Here is a 16,363-nt window from a genome sequence, read left to right on the forward strand (position 1 = left end):
GTCATTAACATTCTGCCTAACATCTCCTTTTATGTTCCACAGATCAAATAAACTCATTCGAGTTTGGAACACATTAGGGTGAGTACATCATGACAGAATTTTCATAATTGGGTGAACTATCCCCTTTAACAAAACAACTGAGAAAGTATCCTACACTACAAAAGATTAACGTCTAAGCAGTATTTGTTTCCATCTAAAAACAATTAAAGCAAAGTAACAGTAAAACAAACAGAAAAATAACACATAAATAACTAAACAAAGGCAAATTATGTTATAACGTTAGATTATCGTGACCCATTTAAAAAAGTAAAAGGCCTTTATAAATTCCCACAAATGAACAAAATAATACATGCTTTGTTGTACTACTACAAAGCTAAGAATCTTCAGGGTTTCTGGGTAAATTTAAGATGTTGAAGAGTTATGTTACCTCTAGGCATCAGTAGGCAACTCCGGTTTTGTGAAAGATCCTAAAACCATAGCAGTTTCCAGATTTATTCTATCAGTGTTCTAGAAGAGTCTGCTTCTGAGGCGCTTTTTCTGCTGTACATTTCAGCTGTATGTTTCGGTTTATCCACACTTCACCTCTTGACTGTAATGCCTATGTGCCCATCCCTCTTCCGCCCTCCCCCTACACTCCTCCGAGCAGCTGGAGTATGTACAGTCTGCAGCTCCCCGTCCCCCTGCTCACCCATGAACTTGTGAGAAAATGAACATGTGCTGCAATCTTCATAGCACCATTGATCATACCCACACACACTCACATACACAGCTGAAGATGCAACCTGTCGGCCTGTCTGCTCCCAGACAGTGACACAATTCAGACATCTAACATGTACCCAGCGAGGAAAGAAAGAAGGACAGAAATAAATAAAGACAGACAGAAAGAAAGAAAGAATACAAATAAAACATTAAAAGGAATGTTCACCCAAAAACGACAATTCATCATAACCAAATAAAAATCATAAGTCTTTCATCAAAATACACAAAATGTCTCTGCCTCTCTCATGAAAATTCTCTCATTATTTACTCACCATCATGATATCCCAGGTGTAAATGACTTTCTTTCTTCACCAGAACACATATGAAGAAAAATAGAAAAATATTTGAGCTCAGTAGGTCCTTAAAATGCAGGTGAATGGAGATTTCCCTTTTGAAGCTCCAAAAATCACAGACAGTCAACATAAATGTCATTTATACGACTCCAGCGGTTAAAATAATGTCTTCTAAAGTGACACGCTCACTAAGATATTTTTCTTCAAATGTGTTCTGGTGAAGAAAGACATACATACACACCTGGGATATCATGAGGGTTAGTAAATAATGAGTGGATTTTCATTTTTGGGTGAACTATCCCTTTAAGGCTGTGTGTGTCTGTGAGGGGGTTATTGTGTTTTACTCAGAAATACGTTATGGAAGTTAAATTCTATTGCAAATACTGTTACATGTTGTCTAATTAGAAATCTGTTCTTCTCAATTTCATTTTGTCTTCTTACTCATGCACTCAATGAAAATATGGGGCAGAGTGTAACAATAGCAGTACAAGGAGAAATAACACTGGAAAACTATGGTTTACAAAATAATTTTGAAGACAGGAGAGAAGAGAGATTCCTATGATAGTGTGTGTATGTGTGTGAGAGAGAGAGAGCGAGACAGAGAGAGAGAGAGAGAGTGATACCAGAGGGTCAAGTGTGGGCTAAGTGGCTTTGGGCACATAGCCCGGAGTCCTCACACATTCCCTTTTGGGAACAAAACAAGACTGCACGTGCGCAGTTGTGTGTGATGGGAAGGACGACAGATGTGGCAGACACAAGAATGCAGGAATCAAATGAGAGAGTGAGTATGAGAGAGTGAGTGGTCATGACTAAAGTCTTAAAAACATTGTAATAAAATGTATCAAACAGTGCAATACAACTAAATGATACACTTTAATAATAAGTAACTAATGAGGGGTCTAAAAATAACTTTTGGGGGTTGCTTATGGACTGCTAACAGCCATGCCTCTATGCCTGTATAGTTCAAGGGTTTCAACCCTTTACAAACCCAGGAACTCTCAGCCAACCCAGAGACCCATAATATAAAAAGCGTATTATTTCTAATATTTTCTTTTTTTTTTTTTTTTTGTATCAACAAAATTACTAACATTATATAATGCTTATCAAATCATTACATTTCATTCAAAAAGTTAGAAATGTCATTATAGATTTTTTTTTTTTTTTACAAAATTCTGTATATAAATCTTTTCCCTTGCAGTACTTTCACAGACCACTGGTTGAAAACCCTGGCTGTGGTCAATTTAAATATTTAGTTGAAAAATACATAAGAGCATACATTTGCAGTTATCCTTGCAGCATGTCTGTGCGATTTAAATGACAACTCTAAATATGTGCAAGTCATATCAACGCTCAGTCAACAGAGGGCCATGAAGAGCAAGGGAAAAAGACATAAGACCACAGAACTTCACAAAGTGAAACCACATTGGTCAGCTTTATAACAATTTGGCAGTGTGCACCATAGCATCCTTGTGCACAAGTCTTACTATTTCTGCATCATATTGAATGTATACTGTGCAGAGTATTCAAATTTTCTGCATTAAAAAAAGCACACTGCACTGGGTATTGAATCACACAATGCAATGCGCTGCACTTGACCTTCCATTTCCAGTGTGACAAATGAACCAGACGTAAAACCATCCATGATTTTGAACATCTTCTTACTCACTATCTGTTCAGAATTCCAAAAGACATTTTTTTTTTTTTTTTTTACACAAGAATGTGATTATTTTGCATCTTAAATACATATATTTCCAAGATGAAGTAGGTGGCCATTGTATTGAAATCCCTCATACTACCTTTTAATCTGTATTTCTTAAAGGAAAGTTCCGGGTTCAGTACAAGTTAAGCTCAATGGACAGAATTTGTGGCATAATGTTTATTACGATACAAATTATTTGTCCCTCGTTCATTAAGTAAAAGCAAAAATCTCCCCCTGCTTCGGGGGGCCTGGGTAGCTCAGCGAGTATTGACGCTGACTACCACCCTCTGGAGTTGCAAGTTCGAATCCCAGGGCATGCTGAGTGACTCCAGCCAGGTCTCATAAGCAACCAAATTGGCCCGGTTGCTAGGGAGGGTAGAGTCACATGGGGTAACCTCCTCGTGGTCGCGATTAGGGGTTCTCGCTTTCAATGGGGCGCGTGGTAAATTGTGCATGGTTCGCGGAGGGTAGCATGAGTCTCCGTGGTGTCATGCACAGCGAGCCACGTGATAAGATGCACGGATTGACTGTCTCAGAAGCGAAGGCTCCGCTTCCTGGATTGAGGTGAGTAACCGCGCCACCACGAGGACCTACTAAGTAGTTAATTAGGCAAAGTAATTGGGCATTCCAAATTGGGAGAAAAGGGGATACAAAAAATAAATAAATACACACTGCTACAAAGGTATTGTCACCAGACGTAAACATTATAGGTGTTAACATGATTTTAGTGTGATAAAATCCGGAATTTACCAGCGTTACAGCGTTACCCAAATTCCAGGGTTTACCACTGTTACTTTTTCATTACAAGTTGTAATACTTAACATAACACACAGAAAAGGTTATGGCCAGTGATGATGTCATTATGGCCTGTCTGCTTGTGGCTGTCTGTCTTTGTTCTCCTCTTCTGGACACTTCACTCAAAACCTTGCAATTCCTTGAGATAAAAAAAACAAAAAAAAACACGAGATTGTTCCCGCCTTTGGTGCGTCACTGTTTTGATAAATGTTTAGCTGCACTGACTGCAGAGCAGAGAGCTGCAGTGTGTGGGATGAGAGGAGATGATTGTTTCTGGATTAAAGGACTAAACTGAATCACTGCCCCACTGAAGCTCAGACCAACAACCCTTACCACTGTTGAACAAACCACATGCATGCCACAGCAGCACATGATATCACAGATACACACACTCACCACCCAGGAATCCACCCTGCATACAAAACAAGAGTTAGATAAGTGCACTGATCCCGACCCATTTCAGTTAAACTTAAACTTATCGCTAGATAAACTAGAGATGTTTGTAAAACATACAGGAACCTCCGCCGGTTAATATTATATACTGTATATAGACATTAAAATGCCTTAGACAAAATTTATGTTGGAGGTCCCCCTCCCCTCACAAAACATATTTCTGATTTGGAAGCTAAAAGAATGTATTATATTAGAGCAGTAATGTTAAAATCAGTTATACTTTCGAGTAGTTCCCACAGTTAACTGACGTTACAATAGGTGTGTTTGACTCTGTGCGGCCCTGCACAGACTGATCGGCGCCTGGCTAGAAGTAATGCATATTGGTTTTCTTTAATCTTTTGGTGGAAAATAAAAATCAAATGGTTGATTTGTTTTTTTCAATGCCGTAATTTTTGCAAGTTTTGGTAAATCTAATCATAAACCAAATAGCTTTTCGACTTGTTCTTCAAAGGTGCTTAATAAAACCTGTCAGAATAGATTCTGTCATCCATATGACTCCAGTGGTTAAATCCTTATCTTCAATCTCCACGTTTGACCAGCCCCAGTCAGAATGTGAAAGTCACTTCCACACCGGAATGTGGAGGTGAAAGTGAAAGTGCAGATTTTCAGTAAAACAATACTTAAATATTGATCTGTTTCTCATCCACACCTATCATATCACTTCTGAAGACATGGATTTAACCACTAGAGTCATATGGATTACATTTATGCTGCCTTTATGTGCTTTTTGGACCTTCAAGATTCTGGTCACTATTCACTTGCATTTTAAAGAACAACAAAGTTGATATATTCTTTTACAAATCTTCGTTTGTGTTTTGTAAAAGAAATAAAGTCATACACATCTGGTATGGCATGAGGGTGAGTAAATGATGAGAGAATTTTCATTTTTGGGTGAACTATCCCTTTAACTAGTGGTACAGAAATTACACCATTCACCAGTCATGTTGCATTTTTCATTCAAATAAAAAAGGTAATATTCAGGCAGTTGGCGGGAATGTACATAGCAATCACTTCTGCACAATACATATGAACACCACCCACTTGTGAGTGTGGAGAACACTGGAGATTGTAGCACATAGTCATTTAGCAGACACTTTTTTCTAAAGCAACTTACAGTACACTAATTACAGGAAAAAACACCCTGGAGCAACCTGAGAATAAGTGTTCGGCTCAAAGCAACAACAGTGGCAGCTCACAGAGATTGTCCTTGACAAGGTTCAAACCTACAACCTTTCAGCTAACAGCCTAGATTTATAAAGACTGCAACTTCCCAAATTCATTGTACATGCCCAATTGATATTTAGCTGAAATAAGGGCATAACCCATACAAACCAGACACAAAGGAGAAAGATTACAGAAATCCACAGATAAAAACAAATTAATAAATGAAATTGCTCTGCTTTCTTGTAAATTGTTCCAAGCTGATATTAGAAACAAATAATGACTGATTGACTGAATACATATAGGATGACATCACACAAAATACTCTGGGACAAAGCATATAGCATGGATAAACCACAGACTTTGACCTTTCCTCGACAACAAAGCTCTTGGAAAACAGATTTCAGGTGCATTAAGCTGAAGTAAGTACGAGAGACATACTACAGTCAACTCAAATTGAGATGCTCATGGCATTGCCTTCAGTCCATATTTAGCTGTCCCAGTGGCAGAGCTGCTTTACCAAAGTGTTTCTGATGGAATGGGGTTTTCTTGGACCCAACTCACGGTACAGCTGCTAACACTTAATCTGCAGACAGGCAAAGAAGGTCAGGTAAAGATTTGAGAAAGAAAGAGACACACGCTCTGTTTCAAAACTTAGTGAGCTGCCTAGCAAGGCAGCATTTGAAGGCATCATAGGTGTGCTCCAAATGGGAAGGTTGTTCCAAAAGGTAGGCATCTTAAAGGGATAGTTCACCAAAAAATGAAAATTCTCTCATCATTTACTCACCCTCATGCTATCCCAGATGTGTATGACTTCCTTTCTTCTGCAGAACACAAATGAAGATTTTTAGAAGAGTATCTCAGCTCTGTTGTTCCTTACAATGCAAGTGAATGGTGACTAGAACTTTGAAGGACCAAAAATGACATAAAGGAGGCATAAAAGTAATCCATATGACTCCAGTGGTTAAATGCATATCTTCTGAAGCAATATGATAGATGTGGGTGAGAAACAGATCAATATTTAAGTCAATTGTTTGCTATCAATCTCCACCTTTGACCAGCCCGAACCAGTGGGTGGCTGAATGTGAAAGTGATGTAGATTTTCAGTAAATATTAAATATTAAACTTAAATATTTTTAAATTGTTCTGTTTCTCACCCACACCTATCATATCACTTCAGAAGATATGGATCAGTGGTGTGTGGTGGACTTTTGAAATGAGGAGGCAGAGTGCCATCTCAGTGTATATTCCTATTTCAGTTCCAGTTGACATTTACATAGCTTGCAGGTTAAACCCATACAAATCTGACATACAGTATGAGATTTCACAACATATGATATAAAAAAGTAGGCCTAAAAAAAGTCACATACTTGCTCAAAAATGCATATTGATGAAAACATATTAACAAAATAACAAAATACTAAAAATGCCAGTTGTCCTAAATGTCACACATATTTTCCTTAAGTCATAGTTTATTATCATATTATTTGAATAGGCTATGTACATATATGCCCAAACAAAATGAACTATTATATATGTTAATTGCCATATATCAGATTTCTCTATGGGAAGGCATTTGAAATACCTTTTAACTTACACTGTAAATAATCATGAAATACTTATATTGTAAACAGCGCAGGTTTCATGAAGGCACGAGCTGCCACATTTAAGAGCAAGCGCTGAAGGGAGGCTTGAGAGACGCTGCCTCCAACTGAAACTTCATCCACTGGGTGTCGCTGTTTCACAGACTGACTTTAGAAATGTGACCGCTACACACGTTGTCTGAGCTCACATTTCGCAATATTTTATTTGTTTTATTTATGTACAGTCGTTTATTTTTCTCACCCGAATTTTTGAGGAGACACTGCCTCCCTTGCCTACTCCCAAGAATCGCTAGTGATATGGATTTAACCACTGGAGTCTTATAGATTACTTTTATACTGCCTTTTGGAGCATCAAAGTTCTGGGCACCATTCACTTGCATTGTGAGGACCAACAGAGCTGTAATATTCTTTTAAAAATCTTTGTTTGTGTTTTTGCAAAAGACAGAAAGTCATACATCTGGGTTGGCATGAGAGTGAGTAAATGATGAGAGAATTTTCATTTTTGGGTGAACTATCCCTTTAAGCCACATCTACACTAATACATTTTCATTTAAATAATGCATTAATTTAGCTACATTTACAGTTACGCCTCTTTTCCACACTAGAATAACATTTTCCTAAAATAAAGCGTTCCAAAAATGCTCCATTACCATAAAACAATGACATTAGAAAAACTGTGTTTTCAAATGACAGCCGAATAGTGTGGATGTGGATTTAATATGCTGCCTCTAAAGAGACCTTGTTTTGGCCAAATACTAATAATTAAATTTCCTTGTTTTATTTTAGCTACATTTACAGTTAAGCCTCTCATCCACACTAGAATAACATTTTCCTAAAATAAAGCATTCCAAAAATGCTCCATTACCACATGGAAAACAATGACATTAGAAAAACTTTGTTTTCAACTGAGTTTTCAAATGACAGCTGAATAGTGTGGATGTGGACTTAAAATGCTGCCTCTAAAGAGACCTTGTTTTGGCCAAATAGTAAGAATTAAATTTCATAATGCATTGCAGTGAGCTCAGTGAAAAAATAAATCCATGTTGGTGGATGAAGCGAGAGAACTATCGATTATAAATGTATTACATTTAATACTGAAATCTATCGATAAAAAAATGTCTCAGTTTAACTATTTACGCTATGCATTTTTAAAAGGAATATTCTGGGTTCAGTACAAGCTCAATTGACAGCATTTGAGGCAAAATGTACAGGGACAGCTCCAGTCCGGGACAGGCCACAAAAAACCTGTACTATCCCTGGAAAACAGGGACATCTGGTCACCCTACCATGAGTGCTATTTGCTTTCGGTCACTTATGAGGTTCCATTATGGTTATAATGCTGCCTTAGAGAACTGCTGTCTATGTAGGCAGCAAACAGCAAAGCAGCTAACTAAGTTTTGAAACATAGCTATAGAAAATCTACGTCTTAGCATCTAAATTGTCTGCTTTTATATGTCTAAACAGTGCTTTAGCATCTCAAGAGAAATGCTGATCTATTCTCTCAACATTTAGATAACTGATCTAACCTAAAACAAACCACCACTCAACTATCTTATTAATTCTTGGATGTAAATAATGTCAAATCAAATTAAGTCTTGTCTAAGCCGGTCCCCTGTTGAGGAGGTGTATATACTGTATATCCTGCAGCATGATATGCATCCACATGCCAAAATCATGACTGGACAAGCCTGTGATTTCAAAAGAATTCTCCAGCCATCCAGACCTCCACAAGACAAATGACAGTGTAACCAGCATGCAGTCCAAGCATTCCTGATACAGTGTGTGTGAGAGAATGAGTGTGTGCATGTATAGACTCCAAGCAAAACTAAAGCTGCCGCACACTGCAATTTCTATTGACCTCTAAAATATTTTACTGTCGAACCAAAGCAAAGCTTAATTTAAACCTCACCCGTGTTATTATAAACATATTCAACAAATCATATTTATAAGTTAATATATGTTTCTTCATAATAAGTTTTATTTATGAGCGGTCAAATCAAAACAAACCAACAGGTTAGAGCTTTAAGTACGGAATACAGGTGTATAAGCCTTATTTGGAACAAGTGCTGCATGCACAAACATACAGTTGTGCTCAAAAGTTTGCATACCCTGGCAGAAATTGTGAAATTTTGGCATTGATTTTGAAAATATGATTGATCATGCAAAAAACTGTCTTTTATTTAAGGATAGTGATCATATGAAGCCATTTATTATCACATAGTTGTTTGGCTCCTTTTTAAATCATAATGATAACAGAAATCACCCAAATGGCCCTGATCAAAAGTTTACATACCCTTGAATGTTTGGCCTTGTTACAGACACACAAAGTGACATACAGGTTTAAACGGCAATTAAAGGTTAATTTCCCACACCTGTGGCTTTTTAAATTGCAATTAGTGTCTGTGTATAAATAGTCAATGAGTTTGTTAGCTCTCACGTGGATGCACTGAGCAGGCTAGATACTGAACCATGGGGAGCAGAAAAGAACTGTCAAAAGACCTGCGTAACAAGGTAATGGAACTTTATAAAGATGGAAACGGATATAAAAAGATATCCAAAGCCTTGAAAATGCCAATCAGTACTGTTCAATCACTTATTAAGAAGTGGAAAATTCGGGGATCTCTTGATACCAAGCCAAGATCAGGTAGACCAAGAAAGATTTCAGCCACAACTGCCAGAAGAATTGTTCGGGATACAAAGAAAAACCCACAGGTAACCTCAGGAGAAATACAGGCTGCTCTGGAAAAAGACAGTGTGGTTGTTTCAAGGAGCACAATACGATGATACTTGAACAAAAATAAGCTGCATGGTTGAGTTGCCAGAAAGAAGCCTTTACTGCGCCAATGCCAGAAAAAAGACCGGTTACAATATGCCCGACAACACCATGACATGCCTCACAGCTTCTGGCACACTGTAATTTGGAGTGACGAGACCAAAATAGAGCTTTATGGTCACAACAATAGTTTGGAGAGGGGTCAACAAGGCCTATAGTGAAAAGAATACCATCCCCACTGTGAAGCATGGTGGTGGCTCACTGATGTTTTGGGGGTGTGTGAGCTCTAAAGGCACAGGGAATCTTGTGAAAATTGATGGCAAGATGAATGCAGCATGTTATCTGAAAATACTGGCAGACAATTTGCATTCTTCTGCACGAAAGCTGCGCATGGTTCACTCTTGGACTTTCCAGCACGACAATGACCCTAAGCACAAGGCCAAGTTGACCCTCCAGTGGTTACAGCAGAAAAAGGTGAAGGTTCTGGAGTGGCCATCAGAGTCTCCTGACCTTAATATCATCGAGCCACTCTGGGGAGATCTCAAACGTGCGGTTCATGCAAGACGACCAAAGACTTTGCATGACCTGGAGGCATTTTGCCAAGACGAATGGGCAGCTATACCACCTGCAAGAATTTGGGGGCTCACAGACAACTATTACAAAAGACTGCACGCTGTCATTGATGCTAAAGGGGGCAATACACAGTATTAAGAACTAAGGGTATGCAGACTTTTGAACAGGGGTCATTTAATTATTTTCTTTGTTGCCATGTTTTGTTTTATGATTGTGCCATTCTGTTATAACCTACAGTTGAATATGAATCCCATAAGAAATAAAAGAAATGTGTTTTGCCTGCTCACTCATGTTTTCTTTAAAAATGGTACATATATTACCAACTCTCCAAGGGTATGCAAACTTTTGAGCACAACTGTTTGCAAGTCATGTGTTTTCCTATCATACGCTTAAAATAAAAAGGGTTATTCATTAATAATACTGTGGATTTGGGACTGGTTTTGCACAAGCTGTACTCAAGTGCCAACAACACAAAGACTCTTCACATCTAGGAAACACAGGGAAACTTTGTCCTGTTGCCTGTATTACCACTGAAAACAGAGGATCAGCTTAGTATGTCAGAAATGAGTGCAAAGTGCTTCAAATTCATGAAAACAAATTTAAGACAAATGAATGACACATCAAACCAGAACAGAACATTTTGTAACAATACATCATGCCACTTCATCCCGCACAGTTCCAACTGACTTAAGGTTCACTAACATTTCAAAAACAAGGAGTCCTGTAAGAAAGTAATTTCACAAATGAGATCTCTTTAATGTCTCAATTGTTTCTCCAAGACAATAGGATTGAATGGAGAGCAAATGGAGACTTTTGATTCAGTCTATTACTCCTGTGAAAAAGACCCCAGTAACTTTAGGAGAAACAACTGAAACAAACAATGAGACATCCATGAGAACTCTGTTAATAAATGAAAAAGCAACATCTGACCAACAAGATTTTTCTCTTGGTAACTCTAAAATAAAAGGAACAGTAAAACAAAGAGAAAACAACAAATACATAATGATAAATAATGAAAAATAAAGTCTCACATCCTTTAGCACTTTCCTCATTAAAAAAAGTTTAACTAAAGACATGAATTTTAATTTTGCAATATATGTAGGAAATCATCACCACTCACATTAAAATGAAGATCTCAGTCATATCAGTAACCTTGTAAAAGCTCTTTTATTCTACACGGAGAGGGTCTACACATGGGGGCTGCCATGTTAGAACAACATGACCAGCCGAATACTACTCGCTTAATCCCAGTAACCATCCTGTTATTTGACACTTTCATTGATTGATTAAAGTAATCATGGCTGACTGTGAATACAACATTTCTACAATGGCATCTGAAACTGAAAACTATTGATTGTAAATTATGCTGCTTCCAAGCCGCTAGGTATCAGTGTAAATCCAAAATGACTTTAACTGTTTCAAACTGTGCTTATATTTACCAAGATATTAAAGCCTGCAATCACAAGTCAGAGATTTCAATATGAACTCTCATCAAATTCTACCAAATCCAAATTATCTGGGTGATGCTTTCCACATTAATTTTATAGCTCTATAGTCTTCCTCAGTGTTGGGCAAGCTACTCAAAAAATGTAGCAAGCCAAGCAACAAACTACTCAACAGAAAAATTTGTTAAGCTTAGCTAAAAGCTACACGGCAAAAGTAGCTTGCAACATTTAAGCTACTTCATATTTTTTTCAACCGCAGATGCACAGAGCATACTGTTATAGACAAAGCATCTAAAAGACGTATTCACATGACGTTTATCAAAGCCATGGTACAGTATATTACAGTTTAATGCAATACAGTATACAAGTATACAGTATGGTGCAATACGTATGTGTATTTTGTTTTTTACGGTATGTGCACGTAAAAAACAAAAAAAAAACATGTACATTCATATTTAGACATGCTACTTATACAAACCCATATGTTCAACATTTAAAGTCACTATTTTTACATTTTATTTTTCATATTTATACCACTACCTCTACAAACACGTGTTCAATATTAAAAATCTAAATTTTGACAATTTGTTTTTCAGATTTAGACTACTACCGCTACAAACCCATATCCATTTAAACAATTTCATTTGCACATTCCTGTATACAAACACTGCGTACATACATTCATCTATACAATACAGAAATACAGCAGCTAGACACAGAATTACAGGATATATCATCAGAGGCCAAATTTCTTGTGTGTGTGTGTGTGCGCACGTTTGAGCACATCTGAACAATAACATTGGCTGTGTCTCGTTTGGAAGGCTGCATGCTAGGTAGGACGTGTCCTTTGAAGGCTGCAGTATACAGAGTGTCCTCCTTTAAACAAGCCTCGTTTAAACAAGACAGCCTTCGTAGGACAAACGGAAACAGAACGTAACATGGTTGCTATGACAGCATGCCACTCTTTAACAAGCGCGAGTGCTTTGAGTGAGAAGGGAACAAATTCCCTGGAAGGGAATGCATGAGGTACATTTTAGGAGAGTTATAATGATGTAAAGAGAAAACAGATTTTACAGGTGCACTTTTAGTCTAATACTTTATTTTAATTATATATTAATATAATTATACATATTATATACTCTGCACCCATCTACTGAGGTATTTCAACTTGGGAATTAACATTCTTTACGTTTGAACATCATATTTATGGGCAAATTTGTTTTAGACATTTCCGTTGAAGCAAAGAATTGTGGGTTGTGAAAGCCCACGAAGGATACACCTCATGCATCCTCCGAATTCCCGTGAAAGAAGGTCACATTCGAAGTGTCCTACTCCCTTTTCTGAAACGAGACAGCCTCGATGACGTATGCGGCCGACAAATGCGACCTCCGGAGGACACATCCTTCCAAACGAGACACAGCCAGTGTGATTTCTGATGGTATCAGAGGTAATGTCATGGTACTTTGATATACAATTACCATATTTATGTACCATTCTTTATTTGCATGGTGCTTCAAAGTACTTCATAGAATACCATTTTACTACCATGGTAAATTGATATATGATTACCACATTCATATACTATTGTATTTACATAGTACTTCAAGGTAATTAAAAAAATACCATGGTACTTCGCTATATGATTACCATATTCATATAGCCTACCATTGTATTAACATCCAGGTAATGGTACATGTCCAAAAAACATGGTAATGCCATGGTAATTTTTTATGTGTTTTCATGTAGGCTAATAAGTGTTCTGATACTCTTTTGGTTGGAAAATGTATTTACCTGCAGAAATCGTTTACAAGCTGCAAACATGTTGAACTTAATAAAGACCATCATCACTGGCAAACGATAGGATGCATTTGCAGGTTTCGTTTCCATTGATTGTAGATCCACTGCAACCAGTGTTATATTTATTTTCCATGTTATAAAATACTCCGTGAGCTTGTTGACAAGTGAGAGCACGCACCAAATGATTCAGCGCAAGCTTTCTGGGTCATTCAGGTTGAATCGCAAACCGATTCCGACTGCTTTCCTATCACGTGTGACCAATTCATTTTAAAGAATCGATTCAGATAAGCGATTCATTTGTGATCGGACATCTTTAGTTTTGATTCAAAACTGCCATTAGTAAGCACCAGGTACAAGGCAACCTTGCGCTACCTTGTCAAAAATATGGCTTCGCTACTGAAAAGCTACATGATTTAAAAACTAGCGAAGCTACCACCACGCTACTCAGAAATGTTAAAGAATAGTTAAGCTAATAGCTTCGATATTTGTAGCGAAGCTACTGCCCATCACTGGTCTTCCTATATGGCAACAATAATCTCATTTCTATTTGTATTTCACCTAAAGAATTTTAGGAGAAACATCTGACACAAAATTGATACTTGAAACATGACCCAAAATCCATAGAAAGAGGAAGAGAAGGACCTGATATGTGTCCAAACCTGAAGACAGGTAAACAAGAGAAGTTCCAACAAAAAACTTCAATCAGACCAAAATGTTAACCAAAGCACCTCTCATACCTTGGGTTATATTCTTCAGCAGCTGTTGCCTAGCAATGATACGAGCCAGGCGTATTCCAGATCGCCTGTGGTGACTATCCAGTCTGAGGTATATATCTTGAGTTTCTGGTGTCATGCTTCCCAAACACTCACTGTCCATACATTCGTCTGAGACATCAGTTAGCATTGTGTCCATATCTCAACAGTCCACAGGTACAGAGACACAGAATCACTCCAAAATGCTTCCTTCTGACTTATCAATCTGTCACTCCCTAAACTCAAGCACATACAGTCAGATATGTACTGAGCATTCCAGTGTTAACATCTACTGTGTTTAAAGTCACCTGCTAACATTCACTGCCAAGTGGTAGACTAATCCTCTCCTATTTCTAAGTTATCATTTACTCACTGAACTCTGTCAAATATGCAGACACAAACATACCTAGGCAAGTCAGTTCAGACTTGAGTGCACACTTTCTTCTGCACTGCCCCCATAATGGTCATGTGACCAGAAAAAGAGCCAATCAAGTTGGGAGTGTGGGATGCATCGTGCAGCCAACTGAACTGCAGCCAAATGATTTTTGAGTGTTTCGAGTATTGAAGTCTAGACTGGGTATCTGCTTGTGTATTTGTGGCTTTTTTAAAGCCAAAACAGATAAAATCATCAACTGATATCTGCTTGATATATAAAATGTTTTAGATGATCACAGAGTCGATTGTACATAATGGTATGCATGTATATACAGAAAGAAACACTAAGGTTTGTTTTACATTTATGCATTTGGCAGACACTTTCATCCAAAGTGACTTACAGTGCACTTATTACAGGGACAATCCCCCAGAGCAACCTGAATTTAAGTGCCTTGCTCAAGGACACAATGGTGGTGGCTGTGGGGATTGAACCAGCAACCCTACCAGTTATGTGCTTTAGCCCACTACACCACCACCACTCTTTTTCACTACTAAACCATGATGACAACCATGCTCAAAAGGTCAAGATCAATTACACAAATAAATCAGCTGCTGACATAGCTTCAATGAACCATGAACTGACAACCTAACAACACAGGAAACATCAGTCAATTTTGAATCATGAATCCCCTACAGAGAAAAAAGGACTCTGTCTGCATTAGAAATTCTTATGTCTCATACAGACTAGAGATATTCTAAGTTGGCGAATCTTTTGAATATACTGTATATCCATGTCACATTTCACTCCAAAATTCCCATTACCCTCAAAGTTGAGTCTCAATTCTGTAATCCAGTATTTCTTTTTTACTGTATTGTAGTAAAAAAAAAATACTATGATACGCATTTTAATCAGCATTAAGGCAATACACCAAATACAATTATGATGTATACGTTACAATTTAAAAAATGATCTTTATTTTGTCATGTTGAGAGTAATTTTTTTGCTTTTTACAGTAATGAAAATTGGGAGGGGGATTGTCCCTATTAGTCATGAGAATAAAATCACAATACAAAAAATCATAAAGACCCTAAATACAGAACCACTTTCTGTAATCAAAATTAGAGGTAAACAGATATATATCGTTTTTTACCAATTAATCGGTGCGGATAGTTCCTTTATGCAACTCCTTTTTGGAACTATTGGTTATAAGGAAATATTAACACCAATAATTTTTAGTGTAACAGCAGCCTCTACAGGTCAAATCAATACAGTCACTGAGACCTTGTGGGGATTTGCTATATCTAAATCTTTCATCATTGACCATACTCTTCAGAGACTATTTATCAGAGGCGGGCCACTTCTATTAAAATGAATGGGAGAAATTGGAATGCCCAATCAAGGAGCTCTAGCGCCCAACGGACAACAGATGTAGAAAGGATGTCCCGTCTTACAGGCAAAAGAGCCAAATCACCTAAAATGCAAGCGCATTAGCTATATAAGCTGGAAAAATTGCGCTTTTTAGTGTAATATAAGGTAAAAAAGCACAATTTATGATAACAGTGTTGTCAGATTTTAGTGCTGATTTGAAATATGTTGTTTAAACGTAAGCGTGGCATGCAGTTTTTGAGATTTTGGTGATCCACCATTCAAGTAGATAGGAGCTGCACTGTCATGACTGGAAATAGTCTCCCAGGAGCGTTCCAAAGATGGTCGACAGTGGACTGACTTGCTAGAAAGACTTTGTCTTTAGCTGTGTCTTGTTTCGAAGGCTACGTCCGCCGATGGTCACATTTGTTGGAAGCATACGTCATTGAGGCTGTCTCGTTTCAGAAAAGCAAGTAGGACACTCTGAATGCAGCCTTTGAATGTGACCTTCTTTCACA

The 16,363-nt window shown here is 37.6% G+C and overlaps 2 protein-coding genes across 4 annotated transcripts in view; one reads left to right on the forward strand and one right to left on the reverse strand.

Annotated features, from left to right (window-relative positions):
• Positions 1–16,363, forward strand: part of LOC127432392 (spartin-like) — a 471,452-nt gene that overhangs the window by 298,104 nt on the left and 156,985 nt on the right. The window lies entirely within an intron of this gene.
• Positions 1–16,363, reverse strand: part of LOC127432388 (stAR-related lipid transfer protein 13-like) — a 53,106-nt gene that overhangs the window by 31,508 nt on the left and 5,235 nt on the right. The window contains exon 1 of one of the 3 annotated variants that reach the window (XM_051683405.1): positions 14,090–14,285. The exons of 1 other annotated variant lie outside the window; for it this stretch is intronic. In XM_051683405.1, the coding sequence (XP_051539365.1) occupies positions 14,090–14,264 (175 nt within the window). In that variant the 5' untranslated portion in view covers positions 14,265–14,285. Of the gene's footprint in view, positions 1–427; positions 555–14,089; positions 14,286–16,363 lie in introns of those variants that run through there. One more of the 3 variants, XM_051683404.1, reaches the window with a different exon arrangement.

Source organism: Myxocyprinus asiaticus, chromosome 42 (assembly GCF_019703515.2).
Source record: "Myxocyprinus asiaticus isolate MX2 ecotype Aquarium Trade chromosome 42, UBuf_Myxa_2, whole genome shotgun sequence".
NCBI lineage: Eukaryota > Metazoa > Chordata > Actinopteri > Cypriniformes > Catostomidae > Myxocyprinus > Myxocyprinus asiaticus.